At 45.4% G+C, this 19,036-nt stretch overlaps 1 protein-coding gene across 4 annotated transcripts in view; it reads right to left on the minus strand.

Moving 5' to 3' along the window:
* Nucleotides 1–3,943: 3,943 nt before the first annotated feature.
* LOC125236287 (oocyte zinc finger protein XlCOF6-like) overlaps nucleotides 3,944–19,036 on the minus strand; it is a 41,476-nt gene continuing 26,383 nt past the window's right edge. Inside the window, exons 12-17 of one of the 4 annotated variants that reach the window (XM_048143020.1) lie at nucleotides 12,967–13,086; nucleotides 11,566–11,754; nucleotides 10,064–10,141; nucleotides 7,732–7,797; nucleotides 5,582–5,665; nucleotides 3,944–4,785 (exon numbers count right to left, since the gene is read on the minus strand). In XM_048143020.1, coding sequence (XP_047998977.1) covers nucleotides 4,669–4,785; nucleotides 5,582–5,665; nucleotides 7,732–7,797; nucleotides 10,064–10,141; nucleotides 11,566–11,754; nucleotides 12,967–13,086 — 654 coding nt within the window. In that variant the 3' untranslated portion in view covers nucleotides 3,944–4,668. Of the gene's footprint in view, nucleotides 4,786–5,581; nucleotides 5,666–7,731; nucleotides 7,798–10,063; nucleotides 10,142–11,565; nucleotides 11,761–12,966; nucleotides 13,087–19,036 lie in introns of all 4 variants that reach the window. The other 3 variants (XM_048143017.1, XM_048143019.1, XM_048143016.1) reach the window with 3 other exon arrangements.

A 19,036-nucleotide genomic window follows, 5' to 3' on the forward strand; every position in this document is an offset into this window, starting at 1 on the left:
CCGCTATTATATGTGTATAGTTTAGTAAAAGTGAAATGGGAATTTGTAAAATACAAAACGAACCACTAACGTGTCAGGTTTTTTTATAATAAATTTTTGTAAGTGCTCACTCAGTCCACACGTTTTGAGAAAGTTAAAAATGCAAATATCTTACGATTTGTAGCACCTAAGCATAGATTTAGAATTATTAAACTAGATTGTGGAGTTAGGTCAAAAAGTGTGTCCACATGAGAGGCCATTGTTTGGGCTGGTGTCCCTCTCGCACTTACTGACAATGTCAACATTATTCAGTGACGTCATCACTGTCATACATTGGGGATACCAGTCAATTTTCAAAGTTACTACCAAATCTACTAAAACGAAGTTGAAGGTATTTTTTAATTATACAAATCTTTGATTTACTGGCATCAAAATAATTACATTATAATTATTTTCCAATTCTTTGAAATATATCGAAACCCTAGTTTGAATATAACATTAAAATAAAATAAGAAGTTATAAAGTCAGGTAATATACAGATAATAATACTACTAATATGGGAACCTCATTAACACTGGCAACACGTGCGAGAGGGACACCAGCCCAAACAATGCCCTCTCATGTGGACCGTTTTCGCTAGTCTGATACGATCGACTTTCTGTTTCAGTAATAAGGTTTAATTTCATATGGCAAAAAATGTGATTGAGCTGTCCCCTGTAAAGGTCTTTGCACCTAAGACACTCGAAAGTACTTCAACATTTAGTAAAAATTTTTACTAAATATCCACCATCTAATATTTTATATTCGTTGTCTGGTTTTAAAGATATTCAGACATAACTTTTCTCATACAAATGTATCAAGTAGGGTGACTACACTATGTCGGCTCCTGATTTTCCCCACCTTCCCATTGTCATATTGAGATTGGGGAGTTTCGTTCGTTCAATTTTGATAATATTAAACTAATACCATATTAATTATCCATCTGCAAACTGTTTTTAGGTTATGTTCTTGGCCTAGTGATGATGTGTATTGTGTAATTTTTATCGACGTCAGGATAATAACCATATCGACATGCATGCATTAAAAAGGACATGAATAATAATTGGTAAGAAACAAAGAATATAATACTTCACTAGTAAGAAACCAGAACCTGGTAATCTAATCGCGCTAACAGATGAGCGTACCGGATTTGTAAGTGGGAGCGAGAAATAGTTATTCTTTTCTCGCTCCCACTTACAAATCCGGTAAACTATTATCAAAATTGAACGAAACTCCCCAATCTCAATATGACAAGGGAAGGTGGGGAAAATCAGGAGCCGACATAGTGTGGTCACCCTACTTGATACATTTGTATGAGAAAAGTTATGTCTGAATATCTTTAAAACCAGACAACGAATATAAAATATTAGATGGTGGATATTTAGTAAAAATTTTTACTAAATGTTGAAGTACTTTCGAGTGTCTTAGGTGCTACAAATCGTAAGATATTTACATTTTTAACTTTCTCAAAACGTGTGGACTGAGTGAGCACTTACAAAAATTTATTATAAAAAAACCTGACACGTTAGTGGTTCGTTTTGTATTTTACAAATTCCCATTTCACTTTTACTAAACTATACACATATAATAGCGGTCTAAATCTTATGTTTTTCACCAAAATTCGGCTTTTCAAAAGTGTGTGGATTGAGTGAGCATAAGAAACTATTTGTAAAAAATTTAATACGTCACTAGGTGATCTAATATTTATAGAGGTAGGTTGGCCTATTTTTTACTAAATGTTAGTATATAAATATTATATGTTAAATGAATATATTCACTGTTTTCGTTGGTAGTTTGTGAGAACTGAGTGAGCACATGTTAATGGCTGTATCTTTTGATTTATCTTTTTACAAATTCAGAGATTCGTTTTACAATTGTTTTAGAACTTTTACTAAATGATCAGCATATTTTTTTTTATTTTCGGAAGGTGCTCACTCAATCCACACACACACAGCTTAGCCCATATATGCCCATTAGGTCGTTTTCGACACACTGCTGAAAACTCGCTATTACTTTTTTGGGCTCATATGAGTTAGTCTATTTCATTTGGTTAGAACGATCAGTGCTAGAACTAGTTCCTAATACTAACGTTATTAAGGGCCCGTTGCATCAACCACATTTGACAGACACATCATCGTCACGCAGGAGACGTCTATGGAACTTCCCATACAATAAAATTTAACGGTGACAGACGGTTTGATGCAACCGGCCCTTAATGTTGGTATTTATGCGACTTTGTGGCGTGTCTATATAATTTATGTTACAAAATATGTATCAAATAAAATCTACAATCACTTCTCAAACACTTCGTAAGTACATAACATAAAAATGATTATTGCGTGTTTCCAAACAGGCACAGAATAAGTCTTGATTTTTAATTATCGCGCCATGTAAATTATCACTTATTGCACGAAAGAAAACCGACGAATGTCTCTTGTAGATATGGCATTTTTCTATTGTATATTATCATTATTAGAATCTGTTGAAGGTTTATCAAAAAATATTGATCAAATTAACAATTGAACAATGATTCGAGGGGCCTTGAGAAAGCCTATCCCCATTGCCCCATTCGATGAATTTGTTTGAGACGGGGACCGATTGGTCTGTGAAAGTCTATGGAAAACTACAAAATATGAAAAAGGATGGCTAGTAATTTTAAATCTTACCACTAGATTTAAAATTACTAGCCATCCTTTTTCAAAAACAGCATTATGTCGTTTTTCCACTCGTTTTCGATTCTGTTAGTAGAATTTAAAGCATTAGTAGTGGAGATATTATTAAATGAAATTAACAAAATCGAATGGTCGACATTCAAAAATCGGCTCCCAGTTTGAATAAGTGCTCACCGCAAATTTTGTTATGTTTTTGGTAATGACTCCGGACACATGTAGTGCGAAAAGATTTGCCTTCGTATTGTTCCGGAAACGTACGAACGTGTAATCCTATTTCAGTCAGTCTCAGTACAAGATACTGACATTGACTGAACTAGCGTGACAAATACGAACGTTTCCGGAAAAATACGAAGGAAACCCTTTTCGCAATACATCTGTACTGTTAGCAAGGGGGGATGTCTTTTTTATATTTGTTAGTGGCGCAGTGTCTGACGCCGTGAGGTCTGTGCCGCTCAGTCCAGAGGGGTTACCATGACGTACTAAAGACGTTCAGTTTAGGTTGAGAAAAAGGGACACAGCTATAGCAGTTACATAGCTCCGTCCTTCTCTCTCAACCTAAACTGAACGGCTTTAGCACGTCATGGTAACCCCCCTGATCGTGACGCCGCCACGGTGCGTCAGCGATGGGGCACTTTATGTCGAATCCAAGTTGACCAAGGGATATGCGACGTATGTTTTAGTATGCAGTCGATGACCGTTAGTGGTGCAGCTGTATACAGCGGGATGCTGTGGAGATTATAGTATGATGCGGTGTGACGCCGTTGAGGTCTGTCGCGCTTAGTCCTGATTCTGACACCGCCACTGTGTCGCTTCCGGCACTGTTGACCGAGGGATATTCGAGCCATGTTTTAGTATGCAGTCATTGACCGTTAGTGGTGCAGCGTGTATACAGCGGGATGCTGTGGAGATTATGGCATGATGCGGTGTGACGCCGTTGAGGTCGCGCTTAGTCCTGCCACTGTGTCGCTTCCGGCAGCTGTTGACCGAGGGATATTCGAGCTATGTTTTAGTATGCAGTGATTGACCGTTAGTGGTGCAGCGTGTATACAGCAGGATGCTGTGGAGATTATAGTATGATGCGGTGTGACGCCGTTGAGGTCGCGCTTAGTCCTGATTTCTGACACCGCCACTGTGTCGCTTCCGGCACTGTTGACCGAGGGACATTCGAGCTGTAGTATGCAGTAATTGTCGCTTAGTGGTGCAGCGTATTTCCGTCAGGATGATGCGGAGTGACGCCGTTGAGGTCGCGCTTAGTCCTGATTCTGACACCGCCACTGTGTCGCTTCCGGCACTGTTGACCGAGGGATATTCGAGCCATGTTTTAGTATGCAGTCATTGACCGTTAGTGGTGCAGCGTGTATACAGCGGGATGCTGTGGAGATTATGGCATGATGCGGTGTGACGCCGTTGAGGTCGCGCTTAGTCCTGCCACTGTGTCGCTTCCGGCAGCTGTTGACCGAGGGATATTCGAGCTATGTTTTAGTATGCAGTGATTGACCGTTAGTGGTGCAGCGTGTATACAGCAGGATGCTGTGGAGATTATAGTATGATGCGGTGTGACGCCGTTGAGGTCGCGCTTAGTCCTGATTCTGACACCGCCACTGTGTCGCTTCCGGCACTGTTGACCGAGGGACATTCGAGCTGTAGTATGCAGTAATTGTCGCTTAGTGGTGCAGCGTATTTCCGTCAGGATGATGCGGTGTGACGCCGTTGAGGTCGCGCTTAGTCCTGATTCTGACACCGCCACTGTGTCGCTTCCGGTGATGACCAAGGGATATTCGAGCTATGTTTTAGTACGCAGTAATTGTCGGTTAGTGGTGCAGCGTGTTTCCGTCGGGGTGCTGTAGAGATAGTATGATGCGGTGTGACGCCGTTGAGGTCGCGCTTAGTCCTGATTTCTGACACCGCCACTGTGTCACTTCCGGCACTGTTGACCAAGGGATATTCGAGCTATGTTTTAGTATGCAGTAATTGTCGGTTAGTGGTGCAGCGTGTAGACGGCGGGGTGCTGCGGCTGTTGTAGGATGATGCGGTGCGCGACGCCGTTGAGGTCAGTGCCGCTTAACCCAGACACGGCTACCGTGCCTCCGCCGAGCTGGAAAATAATTAAACATTAAATAAATGTCATATACAAAGAAAAAGTGACCAAGGCCTCCAGTGTTCCAAGCTGGAATCGAACCAGCGTACTCTGCTTACCGGAATGCCTGAACCACTCGGCCATCGGTATACGAAGGCAAGGGTCGAAATTTCCAAGTATATAACATTCCCGAAGGCTCGTGGCGCCCTCTGCCATCCCTGAGGTAGAACAGTATGGTTCGACCTCCTAGCTGAATCAACTCAGGTGATTACAAACTAGCGAAGAGAGATGGCGCTGCCATTAATACTCTAAGAACAAATTAAATTATTTTCATAGAAAATAATTGTTATAAAACTGATGTATTGGCTGTGTCTGAAGAATGGAGTCTAGATTCTAGAACTTAATGGTATCAAAACCGAGACAGCGTGTCGGTGTGAAGTATTCAGATAAATCTATTCATCAGCAATAATATCATTGAATGGCAGTATAATATCAAATTGTGACTTCTCGGAAATCTCTGTTACGTGTTTATTAAAAGCCCCATCTCATCTCATGTGTTAATACCTACATATATTTTTTTATATTACAACACCTTACACAGATCAGATATTTGTTACTGAGTCATGGATGTTTTCTATATGTATATCGCCGCTTAGCACCCATAGTACAAGCTTTGCTTAGTTTGGGGCTAAGTTAATCTGTGTAAGGTGTCCCCAATATTTAAAAAAAAAAATCATCCTCCTGGCTCTGCGCTCCACTGAGTCCAAAAGCAGCGAGTTGGTATTTGAGTAGTTGGAATGGAAGCTGTTCGTACCTGCAATATGTTAGGCAGCATGGTTTGACAGCTGGATGTGGCGACGTGCAGCTGCTGCTGCTGCACCTGCTGGACACCCACCGCCTGCAACAAATAAATATCTTTCTTTAATAAAGTAAAGTAAAAAAGTATTTATTGTACACACAAAAGAACTTAAACAGAAATTGAATTATCTGGTCTTACAACTAAGTGACAGTTATGTAGGTACATTTAGGCATTATCATTAGGATTTGCTGGTTCCTACACTAGGCAAAGCCTGTCTCGTAGGTAACCGTTTCAGACATGATATTCTATTGACGTGATTTGTGCGAAGGCCAATAAGACACTAATGAATGAGGTGAAAATAAAAATAAAAGATAACCAAAAAGAAGATTACAAAGGAGTTACATAATACAATAGTTAACCTTAAATCTATTTCAACTATACTTAAACTAAAAGTGGATTGTGGGTTACGTTACTTGCGTGCGATGAAGTTTGTTTTTTTTTTTTTTTTGTGCATTAGTGTGTTTGTGCATTAGTGTGTGTGTGTGTTGTGTTGGGTGGCTGGGTTGGCTGTTTATGGTTATTTGGTTATTCTCATGAGATTCTCTATATCCTCATACGAAAGAGAGCTGAGCCAGGCTGATGTTTTTTTGTTGGCTAACATACAATAACATACAAATATAATAACATACAAAATATCTTTCTTTAATAACAATATCTGGGCAACCGAGCTTCGCTCGGTTCTGTTTCGTATCCTTGACATGTGTCGCCATCTAGTTCAAAAATGAATAGTACCTACATCGAGCGAAAGAATTCTCAGCCTTAACAACACAACTACTCCACACGAGATGGCGCGCATTTCGCCACAAAAACTCAAATAGTGTATTTTTCTATTCGTTTTAGCCTTGACCTGTGTCGCCATCTAGTGTTTGCAATAAATAGTACTTACATCGACCGAAAGAATTCTGTCTTAACAGTACAACTACTGCACACGAGATGGCGCGCGAAGAAAAACGCATGAAAACTCGAAAATTCGCGTTTTCCGGGACCTAAGGATAAGTTAGACCGATTTTTCACCCCCAAAAACCCCCACATAACAAATTTCTGCGAAATCGTTAGAGCGGTTTCCGAGATCGTCAGTGTAAATAAATAAATATATAAATAAATAAATAAATAAATAAATAAATATACAAGAATTGCTCGTTTAAAAGTATAAGATACAAAATATCTTTCTTTAATAACATACAAAATATCTTTCTTTAATAACATACAAAATATCTTTCTTTAATAACATACAAAATATCTTTCTTTAATAACATACAAAATATCTTTCTTTAATAACATACAAAATATCTTTCTTTAATAACATACAAAATATCTTGCTTTAATAACATACAAAATATCTTTCTTTAATAACATACAAAATATCTTTCTTTAATAACATACAAAATATCTTTCTTTAATAACATACAAAATATCTTTCTTTAATAACATACAAAATATCTTGCTTTAATAACATACAAAATATCTTTCTTTAATAACATACAAAATATCTTTCTTTAATAACATACAAAATATCTTTCTTTAATAACATACAAAATATCTTGCTTTAATAACATACAAAATATCTTTCTTTAATAACATACAAAATATCTTGCTTTAATAACATAGAAAAACAAACAATCCGACACTGCTTTAAGGGCTCATCCATTAATTTCATCAACTCTAGACAGGGGTGGGGCCGTCACAATTGTGACATGTTGTCACAGGGGGGAGGAAGGAGTTCCATATTTGAGTCACATACTAAATATTTGCAAAATCTAAGTAAAAAAAAATCCAAAACATTAAAGACTCACAAAAACCTTCGACGGAGGAAGAATAAGTATTTTTTAATATTGTTGATTTTCTGTTCATTAATTTTATAAATCATTTTAAGCAACGCGTTTTTGTGATTTTTACCTTCCTAAACTATGAATCTGAATGTGACGTCACGCTAGGGGAGGGGAGGGGGGGGGGGGAATGGATGAGCCCTTATATAATTTGAAATTAAACATCTTTCATAACGCATCTTTTAATTACATATTTCGACTGTAAATCTATTTCTTTAACCGACTTCCAAATCTCAAAGGAGGAGGTTATCGTTTTAAATATTGTTTTTCATGACTTACATGAATCTGTATCGGTTGATGCTGCGGATGTATCTGTATGGTCTGCACTTGTAGCTGCGGCTGCTGCTGTAACACACAAACACTTATTATCAATAAAATAAAAAAGCCTTTTTCCCCTCACTAGCTCGGAAACACGTGTTTTGTCCTTTAATACCAGCGGGTAAAAACGCATTTTATCCACTAGTGGGTAAAGTAATTTGACCTTGAATAAAGTCAAATTAACTGCTTTAAAATTGATAAAAGTAGGTGAATCTAGTAATAAAGATGATTTACCACCTTTGGAACTACTGGAAGCAGTGATAAACGCATTTTTTGCGTTGTAGTTTCCTCGCTATAGTGAGGGGAAAAGTTTTGTGTTACACTCGGGTGCAAATGTATTTTACTTCTCGTGTGTTAAAAAACTCGCAAGTTCAGGATTCTATTCTCGAACCACTCGCTTCGCTCGTGGTTCAACTATAGAATCCTTTCACTTGCTCGTTTCTCAATTCCACACTCGGCGTTAAAATACAACTTTGCCCCCTTGTATAACAAATAACTATTATTTCGAGTCCAAATTAAGCTATTACATAATATCAATGAATGTCGTCACAATTTATAATAGGCTAGTTTCCTACTAGTCAAATCAGCTTCTTTTTATGAACTGCCAAAACGATTTGTTAGTATGGAATGAAATACTGAGGAGTGACGTCACGATCAATTCATTTACTTTATATCTTTCTCTTTGACTTATTAAATAGAAATTATGTTTAAAAATAACTACTGTCCATATTTTTCTTCTAATTATTTTATGTGGTGCTTTATTTTGTGCACTGCATAATAGTACATTTCGTTATAAGTGCGAGAAGTATGTCATTACTTCACGAGTCCCGAGATATTTTGCCACGAGCGGCACGCGAGTGGCAAATCTCGGGACGAGTGAAGAATGACATTCTCGCACGTGTGACGAACGACGTTTTTTAATACAGTTGCGAAAAAACACTACCCCCACTGACCCCACACCTGCTGCGGACCTTCATCATTACCACCAGCCAGGGCAGTACCGCTCCGCGGTGGCAAATTTTAGACCCGGGCCTTGACCACCCACGACCCTATTCCAAATTTTAGTTTTTTTAATAAATTATTTTTGTTAACGTACTGGTAGAATTTTTATTTATGCCCTACCAGTCCTAGACGTTACACTACAACCACTACAAAGAAATAAAACAATCCGAACTATCAATTTTCCCACGGACATTGACGGATTATTTGACAACTCAAAGGCGTATTTTTGAAGCTTTTAAACTTGCGAGCATATTTTCGAGTTTGCTATTCATCTAACATAATTTATTTCATTGGGTGCCATAAAAACATAAACATTTACAATTTGGGACGATTCGTTAATGTACAACTACATTTTACTTTAATCGATCCATTTATGCCCCGATGTGATGTATTGCAAATAATGTAAAATAATTATGACAAATCTCGTAACATATTGAGGTTTTTGCACGTGCATTAAGTTAAAACATGGTAGACGCCTCTACTTTGACAGTAGAAGGCGCGTTTCGTTCCATTATTTCAAGTATAGGAAACTAGCCTATTATATTCTAATTACAAAATTATGTCAATTGTTAATTTAATTTTAATTCAGTATTTAGTTAACTTATAAATTAAATACTTATTATAAGTAAACTAAAAACTCATAACTATACTGTTTTCGGTGGGACCCACGACCACTGGATTGATACTTAAGTGCTCTTCAAATGTAGCTACCAAGACCACCAAATTTGTGCATTCTTAAAATTTTACATATAATTAAAACATCTAAGCTAAATAGTTCGTAGACGTTTCTTCTTGGGGCTCATCCATTAACTACGTCACACCAATTTCATGATTTTTTTACCACTCCCTCCTCCCTTGTCACACTAAACTACACCCTCCCCCCTAGTGTGACGTCACATTCAGATTCTTAGTTTAGGAAGGTAAAAATCACAAAAACGCGTTGCTTAAAATGATTTAGGTATAAAATTAACGAAATTAGCAAACAGAAAATCAACGATATTACAAAAAACTTATTCGTCCTCCGTCCAAGGATTTTGGATCCACTCTTTCATGTTTTGGATTTTTTTAACTTAGAGTTTGCAAATATTTTATATGTGACTCACAAACATGGAACTCCCCCCCTCCCCCCTGTCACAACATGTCACATTTTGTGCCCCCCCGTTCAGGTGCGATGTAATTAATGGATGAGCCCTTGATATAAATTTAGTAGTTATATAACATAAATTTCAGCTAGAAACAAAATTCTACAGTAGTTGAAAGGTAATTTGAGAAAATTATGTACGATAATTACCGTGTTAACCTGTTGCTGCGTTTGCTGCAACTGCAATGATTGCACTGACGATATCACAGGGTATGGAGAGTGGCCGGCCTGCAACAAAATGAAACCATTGGTTAATATCGACGACCGGTCTGGCTCAGTCGGTAGTGACCCTGCCTGCTAAGCCGCGGTCCTGGGTTCGAATCTCGGTAAGGGCATTTATTTGTGTGATGAGCACAGATATTTGTTCCTGAGTCATGGATGTTTTCTATGTATATAAGTATGTATTTATCTATTTATGTATAACGTCGCTTAGCACCATAATACAAGCTTTGCTTAGTTTGGGGCTAAGTTGATCTGTGTAAGGTGTCCCCAATATTTATTATTATTTTTATTATTATTTATATTTGACGTTAACGGAAAACTGACATTTTTGATAGCTGTCTTTTTTCATTCAGGCCGAGCCACACTGGATGCGGTACGCGCACGCGCACGTCTAGGCATACGCATCCGGTGTGGCTCAGCCTTTATGTACAACAAATGACCAAGAGTAACAAATCATCTAGAGCAGAGCAAGCGCAGGTCCAGCTTCGTGCCTAGGGGGGGTTACGTGGTAAAGGCCCAGGCCCCAGGGGGGAGGGTCACGTGGTCTATTTTTATGGCCAACCTAGGCTCCTGAGAGAGAGGGGGGGGGCGTCTTGACTCCCATGATCATTTCTCCAACGCGAAACGAAAACTAGTCTGGCTCTGTCGCGCCAATATGCAAGAGCGATAGAGATAGATATCTACGAGCGTTTCGTTTCATGAGCGTTTGTGCCATTCGGCTACGCACCCTGCAGTGCTGTTGTTGTCGTCACCTGCACGAGCGCCTGCTGCTGGTGCACCGGCAGCGCGAGCTGCTGCACGCCGCCGACCTGCAGCACCTACTGCAGCTGCCCCCACCTGCTGCAGCGACACTTGTTGTTGTCGTCACCTGCACGAGCGCCTGCTGCTGGTGCAGCGGCAGCGCGAGCTGCTGCACGCCGCCGACCTGCAGCACCTGCTGCAGCTGCCCCCACCTGCTGCAGCGACACTTGTTGTTACCTGCACGAGCGCCTGCTGCTGGTGCAGCGGCAGCGCGAGCTGCTGCACGCCGCCGACCTGCAGCACCTACTGCAGCTGCCCCCACCTGCTGCAGCGACACTTGTTGTTGTCGTCACCTGCACGAGCGCCTGCTGCTGGTGCAGCGGCAGCGCGAGCTGCTGCACGCCGCCGACCTGCAGCACCTGCTGCAGCTGCCCCCACCTGCTGCACCGACACTTGTTGTTACCTGCACGAGCGCCTGCTGCTGGTGCAGCGGCAGCGCGAGCTGCTGCACGCCGCCGACCTGCAGCACCTGCTGCAGCTGCCCCCACCTGCTGCAGCGACACTTGTTGTTGTCGTCACCTGCACGAGCGCCTGCTGCTGGTGCAGCGGCAGCGCGAGCTGCTGCACGCCGCCGACCTGCAGCACCTGCTGCAGCTGCCCCCACCTGCTGCAGCGACACTTGTTGTTACCTGCACGAGCGCCTGCTGCTGGTGCAGCGGCAGCGCGAGCTGCTGCACGCCTCCGACCTGCAGCACCTGCTGCTGCAGCTGCGCGCCCACCTGCTGCACCGACACCTGCTGCTGCTGGACTTGTTGTTGCTGCACTTGGATTTGGGGGACTTGTTGTACTTGTTGTTGCTGCTGTTGTTGTTGTTGTTGTTGCTGTAGAAACGATAGTAAAATTAGTTTAGTGGTCTTGTGGCCTAATTAGAAAACAAATAGGTACAGTACAATCTCGATAATCCGACACTAAAATAGAGATGCAAGTGATAATTGCAAGTGCAAGTTTACTGTCTATGCGTCAATTATCAGTCTGACTTCAATTTAAAAGTGGCTAAAAACCAGATAATGGTCGAATCTTTTTTGAACTTTTTTTTTGAACTTATTATTTTAGCAGTATTTTTATACGACATACATAAAATGAAATGAAAATATATGGAGAATGGCTAATTTCCAGTAATCCGAATTTTCCACTAATCCGGTACCTCCGTGTCAGCACTGATTATCGAGATTGGACTGTATGTACATTATAGCATGAGAAAATAAAATCATTTCCATACAAATTTTATCGGAAAAGCTTTTTGATTAGTGACTTTAATCCGGTCCTTTTCTTTTGGTCCCATATAAGTTTTAGACCCTGAATAGGAACGAGATCGATTGGCATAAAAAAAAAGTTTGTCAAAAATAATCTTTTTCTCGCATCCTGTATGCTTTAAAAAAATCTGTAAATAGGCATATCCGTTATTTTGAAATCGAAGGAAGATCTTCTAAGACCGTTTTCGTGTAGCAACACGGGATTTGGTTATTGGTAGCTGTCTTCATTGACCCGATACGGTATCAAAATTTAGTATAGCAGCAGGAATAACTAATATGGTCAAAGACATATACAGGGTGCCCGGTAATTAATGGACAACCTTTTAACCACCAAGAGGGCACCTTATATTGGTCCAGAAAATCGACCTTTAAGGTTTAGTAAAAGTCGCCTAGTTTTCGAGATTTTCACACTTTTTAAAATTATAATACTACCTAAAATTTTAAAAAAGTTGTCCATTAATTACCGGGCACCCGGTATATGTAACTCAGTATAGACGGATAAATTCTAAGAAAAAAACGTACCTCAAAACCATAATGAAAAAGGTACGGTGGCCAAGATGGCGTTACACCTTTGGGGAACGCTCGGCAGTAGATGGCGCTGACATTTGACATTTTAACACATATCAAGCTAAGAATATGGGCCAAATTGTCAAAACTGAGGTTCAAAAGTTTTAAGCCTGTGTCGTGAGATGGCAGTCTATGCACTGTGACTACACATTTTACTTTGACATTAACTCTCTATAATACTCAAATCCTCTTTGATATGATAAACATTACCTGTACATGAGTAGCCATGTGTTTCTTTAGACTGTGCAGATACAAGTACGTCTTCACGCAAATTCCGCACTTGTATCTTCGTTGCGTCTGCGGAACTACCACTTCACCTTCTTCTTGAACCTGTATAAATATACTTCATTAAAAATTTGATAGGTGAAAATCTGTTAAAGTACTTTTTTCTACTCCCGAACTGTAATTCGTCATTTACAGGGTCGTGCATAGATCTTTCTACATAAAAGTCTGTTCCCCAAAGCCAGCGTCCACCGGCTTTTCGCGCATGCGCGCAGTATCGAAAAAACTGAAAACGCATTGTTTGGCTCTGTAACCATGGCAGCGCATTATTATAACGATACTGCGCGCGTGCGCGGGAAGGCTTTGGCTTTGGGCAGCTGAGCTGACAGTGCAAACCTTTGCGTCAAAATACAGGAAACAGTGTGAATTTCACGAAAGTTATTCAAGAACACTATTAAAAACTAAGTGCATGGTCGTAGAAAAAGTATTGTATGCAACGGTGTTTAAGAGGCCGTCAATATCAAAAAGTAGAAAATCGTAAAATTGGTAGTTTTCTACGTCCGGTTTTAGTTTCAGTATATACTTATTGATAAGAAAAGCACTTGTTTTAAACAGCGCGTATTCTTATCTACAAAATCAGTAGTTAACATCAAGGAAAAGTTACTCCCTGAATTAATTATGATTTTTTTCCTGACGCTAGTTTAAGAAAACCCGCAAATAGTGCTCACGTCTGAGTGAGCTGAGCTCAATTTTGTATACTTTAGGCTGCTAAAATTGATGTTGTCGCATTACTTATATCCTAAACTAAAAATTCAGTAGTTTACATGTGTGTTATCATGCTACTAAAATACAGTAAATGGAAGTTAAACGACATCAATATTTGTCTAAAAATACTTCGAATCAAATGGCTGTGACATAGCTATGTCACCAGCGCGCCATGTCATCACAGCGGCGCGCCCCGCGCGGAATCGAGTCCACCGGCAGCGCACGGCGCAGTGGAGGGGATCGCCGGCCGACCATATTTAAGTGCGCGCAGCCAGTGCAGCCCACCGGATCCACTCGCTCTGCTCGGACGCTACCTGCTGCTCCTGCTGATCCTGCCGACTTTTCCTGAGGAAAAACTCTGCCGGATAGCGCCCGGCTCGCCGGAGGGGAATACCTGCACTCTACGCTGCCCTGCCGATCGCCCCGGCTCTAGACTTCACATTTCCTAGGCCCTGCTCAAACAGAATCACCTAGGAAGAAGTCTCAGAGCTAGGTGCCGAGCGGCAGCGATGCGTCGCACTGGACCCGCCTCCTAACACCGACTGCGCCCGATGGCCGACGATCGGCCGAAGCCTCCCCCCGACCCCGCGGGTCGGGCGGGTACTTCGAAATTAACGATTTCCGAAGTACCCACCACACCGACGGAGAAACTCGCGACCCCCCCCGTCCCCGCAGATGGGGTGGGTAGGTCGAAACGCGAGTTTCTCGACCTACCGACGGAAAAGTTGCCGAAGGCAGCCGACCCCCCCGCCGCTGCGGGGAAGGACGACAGCCAACCTAGCAACTTTTCCGCTCCGACCAAGAACGACGACGCCAACAGCTCTACTGGCGCCGCCGTTGAAGACGAGATCGCCGCCCTCATCAACAACCTGGCCAACGCCACCGACGCCGCTACTGCTGCGGCCCTCTCCAGCCGCCCGCTCTCACCGATCCCCGGAGAGGCCTCGCCCAGCGAGATATTAGTGCACACCCGTGAGCTAGTATCGAAACTGGCGGAGGCGGGTTACATGCCGTATCCATTTTTTAAATGGATGGGCGCGTACCTGAGACTCCAGGCCTACTCTCTCGGGGAAACTGCAGAGCTGAAGCCCGAAGACGAACCGCTGCGCCGCATCCTCGACGAGCTCCAGGCGCAGGACTTCTTCTCGTCCCCATCAGGGAAGAGGAAGCTACACGGCAGCCCCACAGCCAGGCAGGACCTGAAAAGGTCCTGCACCAACATCTCGCCGCCGACCGATCCCCGACTCCGTGCTCGACAGCAGCCAGACCCTGCGAAGTCGACCCAGGACCCCACAAAGGCCCCCACCGACACCGCCGCTCGCCCTGCAGCCCCCAGACCAGGGACTATGGGCTCATCAACCCCCGGCCACAGCTACGCGTCCACCGCAGCCCTCCCTTCGGGCTCCGGCACCCCAGACGGTGGCTCCACGACCCTCGGCAGCAAGGCTGCCACTCAAAACCTAAAAAAAAATACACCGCACCAAAAAAAAAAAAAACGAAAGCACTAAAAAGAGCGATAGTGCAGTGCAGCCTTGCGGCGACGATATGGAGGGTAGTAAAAAAAACAAAAAACCCAAATACCCTCCCATCGTCGCCGAAATTCTCCCCGATTGGCCGAGGGTCCTGAGAGACATCGCGGACAAGCTCGGAGAATCCCCGTTCTCCAAACCAATGGGGGCAGGTGTCCGCTTCGAACCAGCGTCGGAGAAGGAGTACCGCCTGATCGACCACCACCTGACGGAGCTGCAAGAAGAGGCCATCAGACTAAATGCAGAAGCCAAAGCGAAGGGAGAACCCCCCGCCGCCATCGTCCCCCTCTTCCATGTCTACGGGCTGGAAGACGAGAAGAGATTCAAGGTGGCGATCAGGGGCCTCCCTACGAACACGCCGATTCCCGACCTGATGGACGACCTCGGGAAGAAAGGACACCCTGTAGAATACGCCAAGCAGATCAACGGGAGGGCGGGCCGCCCTGGCTGTATCTACTTCGTACAGCTAGCGGGGCCAGCCCGGGACCACGCGCCAGCGATCTACGGGGTGACCGAACTTCTCCACATCCATGGAGTGAAGGTGGAGGCATGGAAGGGCAAGAAGGGGCCCAAACAATGCCACCACTGTCAAGGCTTCCGTCACTCCTCCCACGGATGCCACCGGGAACTCGCCTGCGTCCGCTGCGCTGAACCCCATCACGCACGCGAGTGCCCGCGCCCCAAATCAGAAAAGGGCACCTGCAAGAACTGCAGGGGCCCTCATCCAGCGAACAGTAAGGACTGCCCAGTCTACAAGCGAGAGCTGCGGAACACCAAGGCTGGGAGTACTGCCCTATCAGCCCCCAACCCTAGCAGACCAGGCCCCACCACCAACGCCTCGATCCCCAAGCCCACGGTGGAAGAAACGGCGCCAGCAACTCTGATGGCGACGGCCAACCCCCCCACCCAAAGGGGGGCACACAGATCGAGAGCGGAGATGAAGGAGCCAGGCCAGCCCAAGGCCAAACCAATCCCGCTAAAAAACAAAAAGAAGAAGAAGAAAAAGGGAGCTCCAGCCCAACCCGCAGCAGCCCCTAACACCACCACTGCCGCCAACCTCCCGCCTGCCGCTGCTCCGGACCTGGCCGCCCTAGTGGCGCAGCTAGCCGCAGTCGCTCAGGCGCTCACAGCCGCCCTTCACTCTCAGCACAGAGACCCTCAATAAGAAGAAACTGAAAATCGTCTTCTGGAACGCGCAGGGGCTAAATCAGAAGATGGAGCATCTACGTCGCTTCCTGGCATCACGCGACGTAGACATAATGCTCATTCAAGAAACGCTCCTGCGCCCCCCGACACCGCCCTGAAATGCCCCGGCTACTTCGTATATAGGAAGGAGGAAGCCCTTCCCGACGGCAGAGCCTACAGGGGACTCGCAGTCATTATCCGAAGGTCCATCATCCACCAGCCGGTGGAACTCCAGCCCCTCGACTCCGTGCAAGCGCTCGGAGTCGACATCAGAGTCTCGGGCCACGACCTTCGGATATACTCCATATATCGCCCCTGCGGAAGATCTGGCACCCTCACGCAAGACATCCGCCAACTACTCAGCCCCCTAATGCCGGTCATATTGGCGGGGACTGGAATGCCAAGCACCCAGCCTGGAACTCGGCGCAGTACACCACCGAGGGAAGGGCTATATATAACGCCGCTGTGGATCACAACTTCGACGTCTTGGGACCCGGAGAGCCGACGCACTACGACGATCGGGGCGGGACCCCTGACGTCATAGACTTCGTGATCCACAAAAACATCACCACCAACATGGAGCTGGAGACACTGATTGACCTGCCGTCCGATCACCGACCAGTACTCCTCACCCTGGAGGAACTACCGGTCAAGGCGCTCTCCACCCGACCCAGAACGAAAATCTGCTGGGACACCTACCTGGAAGCCATCGAAGGAAGCACCCGAATAATGGCGGTGTCCTCAGCAGAAGATGTCGAGACAGCCTCTGCCACCATCACCACCTGCATCAACGACGCGCTCAACAAGGCCTCGCACACCGTCCAGAGCGGAGGGAGACGCCCTCTCCTCCCGCGAAGGATTCAGGAGCTCATCAAGCGAAAGCACGAGACGAGACGCAGGTGGCAAACCACCAGATGCCCGACAATAAAAGCAGAGCTGAATGACCTTGTCAGGAAGGTCAGAGAAGAGCTGATAAACTACGACTCCGAGAGGTGGGAGAACCACATTTCGTCAATAGAGGGGGATGTCCCCTCCATCCACCGCCTATGTCGACAACTGGGCACGACGAAAGACCCGGTTCGCCCCCTCACTGACTCCCGAGGCCAGCGCAGATACAAAGCCGAGGACAGGGCTCAGCTTTTCTCGGAGTGCCTGGCCGAGCAGTTCCGACCAAACCCCATCAAGAACCCAGAACACCACCACCAGATAGAGGAGCACTTGGAGAGGTTCCTGGAGCAGCCGCCAGAACATGAAGAAGACCCGGTCTTCTTTTCACCTGGCCAGGTTCAGCGCCTCCTCAGACGCTGCAACCCCAGAAAAGCCCCGGGCCCGGACCAGATCCCGAACGCAGCCCTAAGACACCTGCCGCTTAGATCCATAGTGGCAGTGACAGGGCTGTTCAACGGCATCCTGCGCACGGGCCACTACCCGACGGAGTGGAAACTTGGCCGGGTGATCATGATCCCAAAGAACGGAAAAACCGAGGAAGACCGGAGAACTACAGGCCAATCACGCTGCTCAGCACCCTCTCCAAGGTGTTCGAGCGGCTCCTCCTGGGGAAGCTCCTACCTCACCTGGAGATTCGGCCGGAGCAGTACGGCTTCCGAAGCGGCCACAGCACCACACTGCAACTCTCAAGGGTGATCCACTTCATGACGGACACGATGAACAAGCGCCACTACACTGCAGCCGTTTGCCTGGATATGGAAAAAGCCTTCGACAGGGTATGGCACGAGGGGCTGCTATACAAAATGTTGAAGACCCAGGTCCCCCGGCGAATCGTCAGGGTGATAGCATCATTTCTGACGGACCGCCGGTTCCATGTCCAGGTAGAAGACGCCATCTCCGGAGAACGCTCGATCCTGGCGGGCGTGCCACAGGGCAGTGTCCTGTCTCCGACCTGCTACTCCATCTACACCGACGACCTCCCAGTCACCGGGGATGTCAAGCTCGGCCTCTACGCGGACGATGCGGCACTCTTCGCTGCATCGGTGAACGCAAAGCACGCAGCCAAGAAACTTCAGAGATCCCTAGACGAGCTCCCCGACTGGCTGGCCAGGTGGAGGTTATCGGTGAACGTCGGGAAGACGCAAGCCCTCCTAACCGGCAACACTCAGCTCCCGCCGCCTCTTCGCCTCCTGGGAGAAGAAATCAAATGGAGTCCGAAGGTGAAATACCTGGGCGTCACCATAGATAGAGGACTCACCATGAAGCCCCACGTGGACGAGGTGGTTCGTCGAGCCAAGATGGCAAGAACCCTACTCCGTCCGATCTTCACCAGCAGACTCCCACGCCGCACAAAGCTGGGGGTCTACAAGACCTATGTCCGATCCCGCCTGACGTACGCAGCTCCAGCCTGGTACGCTCTGGCGTCTGAAACCAACAGAAAGAGACTGCGTGCGCAGGAGAACCAGGCTCTCCGCACCATTGTCAAGGCCCCCCGCTACGTGCGCAACAACTCCATCCAAGAGGGACTCAAGTGGAGAAACCTGGACGCCTTCGTTACCACCCTCACGGATAGGATGTTCCACCGAGCCGACCACTCATCACACACCCACCTTCAGGGCATAGCGCCGCTC

The sequence above is a fragment of the Leguminivora glycinivorella genome, chromosome 19, assembly GCF_023078275.1.
Source record: "Leguminivora glycinivorella isolate SPB_JAAS2020 chromosome 19, LegGlyc_1.1, whole genome shotgun sequence".
Lineage (NCBI taxonomy): Eukaryota > Metazoa > Arthropoda > Insecta > Lepidoptera > Tortricidae > Leguminivora > Leguminivora glycinivorella.